Source organism: Electrona antarctica, assembly GCF_951216825.1.
Source record: "Electrona antarctica genome assembly, chromosome: 7".
In the NCBI taxonomy this organism is placed as follows: domain Eukaryota; kingdom Metazoa; phylum Chordata; class Actinopteri; order Myctophiformes; family Myctophidae; genus Electrona; species Electrona antarctica.
The window spans coordinates 13,258,227-13,270,892 of NC_136812.1; the positions used below are offsets into that span (position 1 = coordinate 13,258,227).

General features: G+C 42.3%; 1 protein-coding gene across 5 annotated transcripts in view; it reads left to right on the forward strand.

Annotated features, from left to right (window-relative positions):
• The window catches only part of LOC306926779 (F-box-like/WD repeat-containing protein TBL1XR1), a 59,889-nt gene extending 52,800 nt beyond the window's left edge, over positions 1-7,089 (forward strand). For all 5 annotated transcript variants that reach the window (XM_079506212.1, XM_079506210.1, XM_079506213.1 and 2 more), the window contains 6 exons: positions 228-349; positions 639-713; positions 888-1,015; positions 1,267-1,432; positions 2,846-2,947; positions 3,296-7,089. In XM_079506212.1, the coding sequence (XP_079362338.1) occupies positions 228-349; positions 639-713; positions 888-1,015; positions 1,267-1,432; positions 2,846-2,947; positions 3,296-3,322 (620 nt within the window). In that variant the 3' untranslated portion in view covers positions 3,323-7,089. The remainder of the gene's footprint in view (positions 1-227; positions 350-638; positions 714-887; positions 1,016-1,266; positions 1,433-2,845; positions 2,948-3,295) is intronic.
• The last annotated feature ends 5,577 nt before the right edge of the window (positions 7,090-12,666 follow it).

Here is a 12,666-nt window from a genome sequence, read left to right on the forward strand (position 1 = left end):
GTCTCTATCGCATTATTTATATAGTTTCTAGCGAAAATTTTACTAATTCGGCGGCAGTAACATTAGTGTTTTCTCGCAGTCAGTTGAATCTTCATATCCATATGAGTGAAACCGCTGGGATCATTTACTTATTTTTGGAACATAGTTCTTATTTGATTATTCACTATTGGTTTCAACGTACAACTTTTTGACCCACATGGTCTCTCCTCCTCCTCTCCCCTCCTCAGCGCCGGCCCTAGACGTGGACTGGCAGAACAACAACACGTTTGCCTCCTGCAGTACAGACATGTGTATCCATGTGTGTAAACTGGGCCAGGACAGACCCATCAAAACATTCCAGGGACACACGGTGAGTCGGACGTGTGACGTGATCTCTTTTTTTCTTTTTTAAAGATATTTTTGGGGCTTTTTGCCTTTTATTGATAGATGAACACTGAACAGTAAGTAGGTTGACAGGAAACTGGGAGAGATATGGGGGGGGGGTATCTGGCGGTAGTGGCGGAGTCAGGTTAGGGGGGGCAAAGGTCGTCGGGATCAGGAATCGATCCAATTTATGTGAATGTAAATGTGTGTCTGTTTTTTGTGGCACCTACGTCCTTCATTCTCCTCATGCCTGTCCTCTTAATTCTTTTCCACAGAATGAAGTGAATGCAATCAAGTGGGACCCCACAGGTAACCTGTTAGCCTCCTGTTCAGACGACATGACGCTGAAGGTGAGCGCACGGAAAAGCCAGGCTTTCCCTTTCAAACCAAATTTGGTGTTCCTCAAAATGTCTCCTTCTACTTGAAACATTGAAGCCTGTTTCTTTTTACCATTTATGATGTGACAATTCTGGTAAACCTTTACCTGGCTGTCACAGTGAAATGTCTCCCTCTTGTGGCTGCAGATCTGGAGTATGAAGCAGGACGCGTGTGTCCATGACCTGCAGGCCCACAGTAAAGAGATCTACACCATCAAATGGAGCCCCACGGGGCCTGGAACCAACAACCCCAGTGCTAACCTCATGCTAGCCAGGTGTGTAGTGTGTACAGGTACAGGTGAAGGGGTTTTCTTCTGTGTGGGTCTTAAATATTTACAAGCTATCCCACACCGGTACAACCGCTTAGTCAAAGCTCTATTCTACAAGAGCTTGTAGAATAGACTACTTTGGCTTATTCGCGAATGCTTAAATAGAAGAAATGCTGGCATCTCCAGAATCCAAATGACTGAAATCAGTCGTGGCGACTGAGAACTATAATCCATCTCATCCTCTTGTGTTTGTGCAGCGCGTCGTTTGACTCCACGGTGCGTCTCTGGGACGTGGAGCGGGGCATCTGCATCCACACGCTGACCAAGCACCAGGAGCCCGTCTACAGCGTGGCCTTCAGTCCCGACGGCAGGCACCTGGCCAGCGGCTCCTTCGACAAGTGTGTCCACATCTGGAACACGCAGGTACGCTATCATGTGCAGGAGAGTGACTTTCTGGATGTTATATTGGTGTCTTTGACTCTTAGTTTTAGTTATTTTTGCAGTACCGCCGCAATAGGCTTACTCACAGTACGCACTGTGCGTAGGGCAACACGCCAAGGGTGGCAACACAGCGCTTCGTGATGCGTTTCGAGCTGGTGATCTACTACCTTTGATGGGTTTGTGTGACACTGTAGTGTAGTGTTACATTTCGAAGCACTTAGAATAGAGGGTATGCTCGTGGCATCATCTTCATACCTGGACGACGTTATGCGGGAACGCCTACTGAGTGGCAAAAAACGACTTTCTGGCCTTGACAGACCAACTATCCAATCAGAAAAGTCCTATCTGATTGCATTAAACGACGTTAAACAACGTTAAACTCACTTTGCCACTCGATTTACCACTCACTTTATGCTTGTGCATACCCTTTATATGGAGATAAAAGGTTAGACTGGCCACATGAAGTCTGAGGTTAACTAAGCCAAGACACTAATTTTTCCCTTCTCTCTCTCCCATCAGTTTAATTACTTTATTTTGTTTTAACCTATAATCCAATTTAATCCAATTCTATTTTAGATCCAATTTTGAATTGAATAATTGGAAGGTATAATTTCAACACTCAAGTCTTAGTGAAACGGACTGTAATCAGACAGCTCCCCCCCACCCCCCGATGAAATATCATCATCAAAAATGGCCGATCTACAAGCTTGCTGTTTTTGGCCAATGTTTCCTCCAGAATAGGCATGCTGGGGTTCAAGTGGTTACCTGTTGCTTCACTCCTGTGTGTGTCTATAGAGCACAGAAGTCCTGACGTGACTCGCTCATCCCCTGGTTCCCAGAAGTATTTTCTCTATGGGTTTCTTTAAAAAGTCTCATAAAAGCATTGTGGTCCAAAAATAAACAAACGTGTCTTGGCGATATTGACGGGTGGGTGGCCGTGTATCATTTATGATAGTCAGTCACTCATATTTGATACAGTCTGTTTCCAGCTAAACTTTTACTAATTCAGCGGCAGTAACATTAGAGATTTCTCACAGTCAGTTGATTCTTCATTTCCATATGAGTGAAACCGCCGAGATCATTTGTTTATTTTTGGAACGCAGTTATTATTTGACGCAATATTTTATTCTATGGGAATTCAGAATGGGGGTAAAATACAGGGGGCATACTGTACGTTAGTCCGACGTACGTGGCAGGTTAAATCTCACCTGTGGCTCCGACATACGTGGCCGGTTAAAACACATACGTGGCCGGTTAAGACTCACCCGTGGCTTCGACATGCACACTAACAAATTTCTTTGCACAAAAACGAATTTCACTTTCATTTGTTTTTTAACTTGTAAAACTGTGTGTCAATAAAGCTGATTCTGTCTTTCCACCTGTGTGTGTTTATAGACCGGTGCACTAGTTCACAGTTACAGAGGGACAGGAGGGATCTTTGAAGTGTGCTGGAACGCAGCCGGGGATAAAGTGGGAGCCAGCGCCTCAGATGGATCAGTAAGTCCCTCCCCATCAGTTTGAGATAATTATCTCCTCTGCAACCGTGCCTTTCCAATCGTATTCAAATTGGTCATATTACCCTTTTCCATTTACTCACTTTAGGTTTAATTTTTAACATATCTGTGTCCGCGTGTAGCTCAGTCAGTAGAGCTCTTACCTTTGGAACATAAGTTCATGGGTTCGATCCTGGGCACCGCCAACTCAGCGGTCAACTCATCATCAATCTCCCATGGGTCTAGTCTAGCGCATTGTAATGGGGACAGACTCACACATGTTACCGGCTGATACCGACAATAAGCCACTCCCGACCTACTTATCTTCTTTTTTTTCTTTTTTCTTTTACAGGTATGTGTATTAGACCTTCGGAAATAGTGCTGCTGCTTGTTGGAAGCCATGGACCGACCATGAATGTGTACATAGCCAAATGACTGTCCCTGCCTGCCCCGTGTACTGCTCATGCCCACTACCATGGCCCCGCCCACTGACAGACAGGAAGCAGGAGAAACAGGAACAGGAAGGAAGCAACCCGACACAGCAGGTCCAGCCGCAAGGATGGATAGACGACAGGATGGAGGCGGAAACCCTCTTTCTCTTATCTGCAAAGACTCTGACAGAGATGTGGAAGGGACGTGTTTAAAAAAAAAAGACAAATATGAAAAAGACAAAAAAAAAAAGACAAAAAAGAGAAAAGAATAACAGATCCATATATGTACCAAAATTTGGAAGCTATTTTGCTTTTTTAAACCATGCTCATCATTGTCATCATCAGAATCATTATCAAAATGAAAAAAGATTGAAAAAAGATTGAAAAAAAGAATAAGTGTTGATCTTTGTTGGTAGTTGGATCTCAATGTGCAGACATATCAACTTCTCCACTATGTAACAGAATGGCAGACAGGTTTTTGGATTTCAAATCTCTTATTTCAGTGTTTTTATATTTTTTATCTTTAGGGGTCAGATCAGAGTTGCATAACGTGGAGAAGAACACACACACACACACACACACACACACACACACACACACACACACACACACACACACACACACACACACAAAGTACATTTACAGTACACACACCAAAACAGCTCTCAAGTGTCCTCATTGTGATTTCAAACCAATGTGGCGAACTTACTGATTAATCAGTTTTAAATTGTTTTCTATATTTTTCAATAGTTTCTACGACTGTCATGGGTTTAACATCTAAAGGCATCTAAATTCAGTAGCTGTATTTTTTTGGCTTCTTCAGTTCGGTTTTCAACAGAGGACTTTCTCTGGACTCCCCATGTAAAATCCACCTGGGCGCACATGACAGAAGATGCATTGTCCATCTGGATGCTTTAAAACCATTGTCTGAAACATGGTTCCTTTGTGCACTATTTGATCGATCTAGACATTTTTACCTACACCCCCCCTTTTGGACTGGACTGCTGCCGTATTCACCTTTTGGTATGTATGTGCCTGGGTATATCACAGAGAAGAAGATGAGCGCATTGAGAAATGGTTGTTCCCGCCTCTGTCATGGCTGATCAGGGCTGTTCTATGTTGGGAGAAGTCAGCTCTGTTATGGCTGATCAGGGCTGTTCTCTCTTGGGGGACGTCAGCTCTGTCATGGCTGCTCAGGGCTGTTCTCTCTTGGGAGATTTCAGCTCTGTTATGATTGAGCAGGGCTGTTTTCTCTTGGGGGATGACTCACCTCTGACAACCAAGTTCAATCTCAAGCCCAAACAAACACCCAAGCCGTTCTGCATTCTACATAGTGAACTATGATGAACTGGAAAGTCTCAAGTGGTCACTCACTGCCGTCTTGCTATCGTCATAGACTTGTGCACGCTAATATGTTATTTGGCAACATTACAAAACCAGACGAAACTCACTTATCGTGCAGTCTGTAGTGTATGTACTGTACTGTATGTAAGATTGAGCCATATAACTGACCAGACAAAAGAAATTTAAAACGGAATTGAATCTGATTCAGTGCCACCTTTCCATTAATCCAGGTGACCCATGTGCTGTTATCAAAGTGGCCTTTTCATCTCAGTCACAATGATACTCTCAACTCTGTTAAATGAGTACTTCACCCAAGAAATGACTTTATTTCTATTGTTTACCTTCCCGGTGGGGTCTTTGACCCACAGATCATTTTAGTTTGTAAAACGCTCCTTAACGTTGATTGAGGAATCCAAAAATTAAGAAAAACTTGTTGCATGGAATTAATAGCAAAACTACATCTGTCCATACAATCCAAAACACCACTCGTATTATAGTTTAGATTCTCTTCTGCCGAAGTCCACTGAAAAACGTCTACTAAATATCATCACACAAGACAAAAATAAACTGTCTTTCTTCTCAGTTAAAACCATGATATTCATGAGCGAAGAATGCACAGCCATGAAGCCAGGACCCCATGCCAGCAACATGTAGAAGGCGGCTAATTTGTGCCTGATGGAAAATTACGTAATATTAAGATACCACTAACGCACTCACGCCGAGATTTCGTGCTTTTTATAAGCTATAAGACTATAGATTGATGTCATTAAGTGTAAAATGTGCATTTACTTCTTCAATGGTCATATTTTGGGATGGCACTGAAAACACTTTGAAGCCCTACATGAGCTGCGTTTTGGAGTTTATGGACTTATTTTGGAGATAGTTATGCTGTTGTTAAATCAGGTCTCTGGTTAATTCCATTCATCAAGTTGTTATTTCTTTTTTATAATTGTAACTTTTTTAAATATTTCGTTAAGGAATCTTTTCCAAACTAAAATTCTCTGAGTCAATGACACCACTGGGTAGGTAAGCGGTGAAGTGGGTGAAGTACTTTAAATAGTAAAGTGTTGTCAGCTAATCATGTTAAGTGGTAATCATCAGTGAGTGGCCCCCATGTAGACACTTGAAAGTTACGGTTTTTCAAAAAGGCTGCCTTTACACCGGAAGTTATAGGAAGTGCAATAAATTGCAATCTGCGTGTTCGCTTCCTTTTTGGAGCGCGATGAAAAGATCCTATCCGCGTTCAGACTTGATCTCTCGTGTAAATGCAGCCAAAAATGATATCGGCGTGAAGGTTTTTCCATTGAAGTATAATGGATGATCTTAGCACTAGGATGCTCTTGGGTAATCAGCCCCAGGTCACATTTAGGCCTTTTAAAGTTTAGTCTGTCCCGTTTCACCAGGCACTTGTCATGGTAAAGACTTACTGCATTTGCACTTATAGCTGTCCAAAAACAAAAACAAAAAAATGTAATTTTGTAACCACATGAGCCCTACTAGTGTCCCAATTCTGGGGCAAAACATTTGGTGAAAATAGATCTACTTGTAGATCAGCTATTTTCGGCAAAGATACCACCAGCATCCTGGTCAGCCCATTTATACAAATCATGTATACTTTACATTACTGGTGATCATTTTCCAAATCATGCCGTAGTTTTAGAGTGTGTGTCCCCCTCCCCCCCTCCCCCCCAGGAAGCCATTTGACTGATCTACTTACAACCCAACATATTTCATGTCAATTGAACTATACAGTGTCACAACAAGTCAGCAAAATTATTTTTGTAATTTAATAATGTTTACATACTTTTTCATTAAAGGTACATCGCAATGTATTTGAAGACACCCGCACAACAGTATGCATTTCTCCACCATAAAATTGTCAGAATACTTGTTCTGTGATGGCTTTGTCACCCCCCCCAGCCCCCCCCCCCCCCCCCCCCCCACCCCAAATGATCCGGAAAATGATTGTCAGCAGTGCAAAGTATCCCTTATCTGTAGTAAATTGGCTAAAGAACGCCATGGTCTTTTTTAAGAAGTAATGGAGGTTCCTGTTGAAACCAGGCAAACTACATTTTGATGGCGCTGACAGGTTTAAAATATCGCTGAAGATCAAATATTGAAACTTTTTCCCATCAGACAAGTGGCTGATGAAGAAAAATAAACAAAAAAATTCAAAATGTCAAGGTATTCCATTAATGTGTTTCATTTTCCCTCCGTTAATTTTTCGTTCTCGCCCACCTGAATTCTAACACACATTTTATTATGATGTTCCCTGGACTGGACATTTTATACTCTTTTAAAAAAAAAGATTTAAAAAGTACAAACTTTTTTGTAATTTCTTTGTAGATTAAAGTCAACTGATGACGATTTATTGGCGGTGATAATGTACAGCGTGTTCTTTAAGTTGAATGATTTTTGTTACATTGACACTTATTGACTGTAATTTTAGTCAAACTCAGCTGAGATGTTTTTAGGGGTGGGAGAAACCATTAACCACTTCAACCCTGGTATCCCTACTTTGGGCAGCTGGTCAGTGAAAGATTTTGCAAATTCATTTGACAATAGCCAATCTTCAAGCTCACATGTCGACGCAACACGTGCGCTTGTAGATAGAGCATTGTGAGCATTTTTTTTTTTTTTACAGGGCTTAAGTGGTTAATGTTTGGAGGCACCTTGCATGAGATGTGTTCCTCCATTTGTGTGCTCCGGTGAAGAGAAATGTACAATGTTTGTGCTAAATTAATTCTAGGAAGCCGCCTATAGTGTGAGAGTGCACAAGGAAGCAAAACAGAAAACAAACCCTCCTACAACAAGACTTTGCTTTCAAATAAAACAAAAGTTTTGCAAGCAAGTGTGTAGGAGCCCCGCCACAAAAACAAGGATTATTATTTCCCCCCCTTGCCTTGGTCTACGGAAGAGTTGATAGCATTTTTGTACGTTTGTATGTGTTGTCCCTCATTGTTTTCTGTGTCAGAATTTTTTATTTGTTTTGTCCCATGTTTAATAACCCAAAGCACTTGACATGGGTGTCAGCAAGTCATGAGACAAGAGTTAATGAAAATGTCCCGGTGAGAGAATCCCATATCTTCTTTAATAGTATTCTATTCTCCCACAGACTGATTTAGTTTCACTCTACAGCCCAAAATAATATTGGTTTCTGTCCCCCCGAGGAAGAGCAGCTCCTGAAATCTGTTGTGCCTATGTAAATACAACCATGTCGTTTGGCTTTATAGCTGAGTCAACTTTTACAGCTGTAGCCACAATAAAAAGCGTCACAAGCCCATGCAGCAGTACCCCCCCCCCCCCCCCCCCCCCAACTTCATCTTGAGTCACATCGATCTGTTGACGATTTAATCCGATCAGTGGAAGAAGAAAAAGTCCAGAATAAAATATATTTTGATATTAACCATTTTTAGTTTTTATTTGTGTGTGGACTTTATCTACGATACGTATAGGAATACAGTATATGATGCGTTTTACGTGTTTTGCCATTGTGTACAAGTGGACAGATGCCGTAGCCAATAGTATTGCAAATATACTGTAGTTTTTACATTTACATTTTTACATTTGCCCCAATTAAAAAAAACATAAAATAGAAATACAGTTGTTTAGTTAGTGATGATGATTAGCCTAAAATGACCTATGACTATGAGGACGATAAACTCTATTTCAGACATAATAGGTCCAAATACAAAGCAAATGTACAAAACAGACAATAAAACTCAGATAACCTATAGTGTCCCATATTTTCACTCCCTAAGGCCCAGATCAAAACATAAACATTGCCTAGATTCTTGGAACCTTGGTGCAAACATTGCCTAGATTCTTGGAACCTTGGTGCAAACATTGCCTAGATTCTTGGAACCTTGGTGCAAACATTGAACCTGTGGTAATTTTTGGTTCCATTTCCGAACCAACTTTATAGGATTCTGACCATTTCCTTTTTGTTTTGTGGCTTTATTTTATTTTTATAGAGGGATAGACAGTAGGCTGACAGGAAATGGGGAGAGAGATGGGGGAGTGACATGCAGTAAAGGCCATCGGGATCGGGAGTCCAACCCGCTGCACACTGCCAGACTGGACTACCAGCTGAGCCAAGGGGCCTGGACCACTGAGCCACGGCCCAGGCCGTGTTGAATTCTTTTGAGACGGTGGCACACCATCACTATGCACAGGGACAGATTTACCCCCACGAGGGCCCCGGGGCCAGTATTTCTTGGGGGTTTCCGTTTTTGAGTGGCGCAACCACTCAAAAAGCTATCAAGGATATCAAGGAGCTATGTGTGTGGGTGGCTGGGTGGCTGGGTCTGAGCACGAAAACAGCATGGTTGTTTTTCACCACCAATCAGCAGCCAATGAAGGTCCCCAGGAGCCCTTTTCAGGGCCTCAAACCCAGTGCTTTCGATTGAAATGTACCTATTCTGCATACCAGGGCCGGTCCTGAGCAATCCCCCCCCCCCCCCCCCCCCCCCCCTCAAAAAATAAAAAAATACAATTTCTTTTTTTTATTTTGTTTTTTTTTCTTCTCTGTCCCAAAAATTGAGGAGACACTGTGGAGGCACTGGGGGGACAGTGGGGACACTGTGGAGGCACTGGGGGGCCATTGGGGAGGCACTGTGGGGACACTGGGGAGGCTCTGTGGAGGCACTGGGGAGACACTGGGGAGGCACTGGGGAGGCACTGGGGGGGCACTGGGGAGGCACTGGGGGGGCACTGGGGGGACACGGTGCAGACAGAGTTGGGACAGAGTATTTTTTATTTTTTTTGGCGCTCCTCCCCCATGGCGCTCGAAGCCGTTGCTTCGTCGGCCTGTAGGAAGAACCGGGCCTGCTGCATACTGTTAATAAATCAATCACTCAATCAATCAGTACCGCACAGTCCAGTTCCAGTTCTAGTCCAGTTCCAGTTCTCCTGATTAGCCATTGGCTAATTAATTAGCCATTGGCTAATTCATTTGGCCCTGCCTATGCACAACTGTGTGTGTGTGTGTGTGTGTGTGTGTGTGTGTGTGTGTGTGTGTGTGTGTGTGTGTGTGTGTGTGTGTGTGTGTGTGTGTGTGTGTGTGTGTGTGTGTGTGTGTGTGTGTGTGTGTGTGTGTGTGTGTTTGTGTGTGTGTGCGTGTGTGTGTGTGTGTGTGTGTGTGTGTGTGTGTGTGCGCGTGTGTGTTGTAGAGGTCGCCCCGAATGCGTGCGTATGTCAGACTAGTTGAAACATAGCAGCGATTTTTCTCCAGCGTCCACTTTATGGCACGTATTTGACCTCTGACCTCACTAGATGGCATGCCAATTTGTTTTTTACACCTCTGCTGCTTAGCTGAGTGTGGTGTTGTAGAGGAGGTCCCCGAACGCATGCGTATGTCACACTAGTTGAAACATAGCACCAATTTTGCCCAGCGTCCAATTTATAAAGGCCATGCACTCCAGTGAATATCATTTACCCATTTAGATAACTTTTTTATGTTATTTAATTATTTATTTTTACACAGAACCATAATGTGTCTTATAGCCTCGTTTAAATGCTTAATTTATAGTTTGAATGTGGGCAACAAAGTCTTATGATCACCTGTATGCTCTGAGGCGGGTGCATAGGCAGGGCTCAATGTATTCAGAAAAATGCACATAAAGTGCTCTAAGACCCGCACACCGTCTGCACTTGCAATACGAACTTTATTGGCAACGTTTCGGTCAAAGACCTTCTTCAGGCATCTGCACTTTATCTGCATTTTTCTGAATAGTGAAAATAAATAGTTTTTCAATACTCTAGAGGGTTCTCTTATTTTGAAGAGATCGTCCAACGGAAGTCTTATATGTCTAGCTTAGATTTGCCAAAAAGACACTGGCATTCTGAGCACATTTAACTCTATGGACGCGTGGACGGTGCGGGGCTAGCCTGGATCCAGCCCAAAGACCCCGCCCACTCTCTGAGTGGACTGCATCAAGAAAGCTACAGTCTGATAATCAGGCTAGTGCGGGGCTGCATGAGAGTGAGTTGTGGTATGTGGAAGAGAATATGGTCCTGGACATTTCCTTTACTGTCTGTCTGTATACGCGGCTGTCTTTGTAGCCTACTTACTACACATTATTGGACTATTAGGATGTCTTCTTCCTATCCTGTTGTGTTGTTGCTGTAGTGCAGCAGCGCAATGTGTATGTGTTTGAAGTGTGTTTTCCTTTTTTATTTTTTGGTGTGTCAGTGTGTACACACACACCTTCACTGACACGCTCTTTCTGTGGTTTAGCTGGCAAAAAATCACACCTGTGTGAAGTGAGGGGCGCTAATATATTAAAGTCTAACTCATGTTCATTAGGTGATGTAATGGTGATGTGAAACAAACGGTGCCAACACAAACATTAAATTCTCTTTATTGTTAATGGGATTTAATGTTTGTCTTAGGGACAAGATGACGTAAACTTTCCCTTCATTGTCAATGGCGTTTTTAAAACAAACATTGAACTAAAAACAAACCTGCGTCCCTCAAAAATGTAAGTAGCCTACTCTAGCACTTGTGAGACAATGGCATGGGCCCTAATTGTGTGGTGCCTTTTATTCCTTTAATATGCGTGTGTGTGCGTGCATTTTTTAATAGTGAAAATAGCCAGTCTACATCTACAGGTTTGTCTATTTTCAAAATACAAAAAATGCCTAATCATAAGGGATATAGCTGATGGGATGCTTCTGAAGTGTTTTGAAAATTCACAGCACTTTTGCACTGACCAGTGAATGTTGTGCTAGACTGCTGCAAAGCACTCCCTCTAGTGGCCATTCATTGTAAACAACCAGTGGTGTACTACTCTTCTGTGAGAGACTAGTCTAGAGGATGCAACATTTCAGAAAGATGTAAATTAGAGGTGGCAAAAAGAGACAACTTAAACTGTGAGTTTACAATTTACAATGTAGGCATTTAGGAGACGCTCTTAATCCAGAGCAATTTATAGTAAGCAAGAGCTCAAGGTAAAACATCAAATGCGTATAGCAATAGTAATCATCTAGGATCGTAGGTAACCCAATAATCATAGTTCTAACAGTAGAATATCTAATCTGTACAAGGTTTTGGATCAGCTATTTTAAAGTAGGCTATCTGACATTTCTGTTTTTTAATGTTTTTAAATGTTTGCCTTTTTTCACCCATTGTGGGGGGGGGGGGGGGGGGGTCCTGACCCACAGGAACCGCACCCAGGGTGCCGGCCCGATTCCGGTGAGCTGCCCCGGGTCCCTCTACTGTACTGTACTGTAACTGACTCACGTACTGTACTGTACTGGCACACCCAAAATCACCATAGTTAATATGTGCGTGTATGTTTGTGTGTGTGTTAGGTTGTGCACAGGTGGTGAAAAACAACCATGCTGTTTTCGTGCTCAGACGCACCCACCCACCCGCACACACATAGCTCCGTAAGGGAACCACTGGACTAAAAACCTAAACACTAAACCTAGTCTTAAAACAAACTATAGGCCAATTATAAATCGAAAAATCGAAATCAAAACACATTTGTAGAACTGTGTGTTAGAAGTTATAAGTATAAACTTAAAACTAATTCCTAAGGAGGAACACAAACAAAAATGTAATTTAACAATCAGAAAATACAACACAATTTTAAGGGATAAACTGGAGAAAATCTAAAAATAATGAATCAGACTTAAATAGATGGCGAATGCACTTATTCCTTGCACTGTATTACACAGTCAATTGATCAAATCTGTGACTGCACTACTAAAGTTTAGCCGATATGTTAACCTCTCAGTCCACCTTCGACAATGATTACAAAATAAATATTGTAATGAATTTATTTTGCAATGTTGACAAATAATGTCAATCATTTTACTTTCAATTCAAAATCTTGCCTGTATTTTTGTGTGAGGGTGCTGGGGGTGTGGCTTAAATGGGGCGTGGCCTAAAGGGCGTGGCTTTACACACCGTGACACTCCAATGTTGACAGCCCTGGTCACT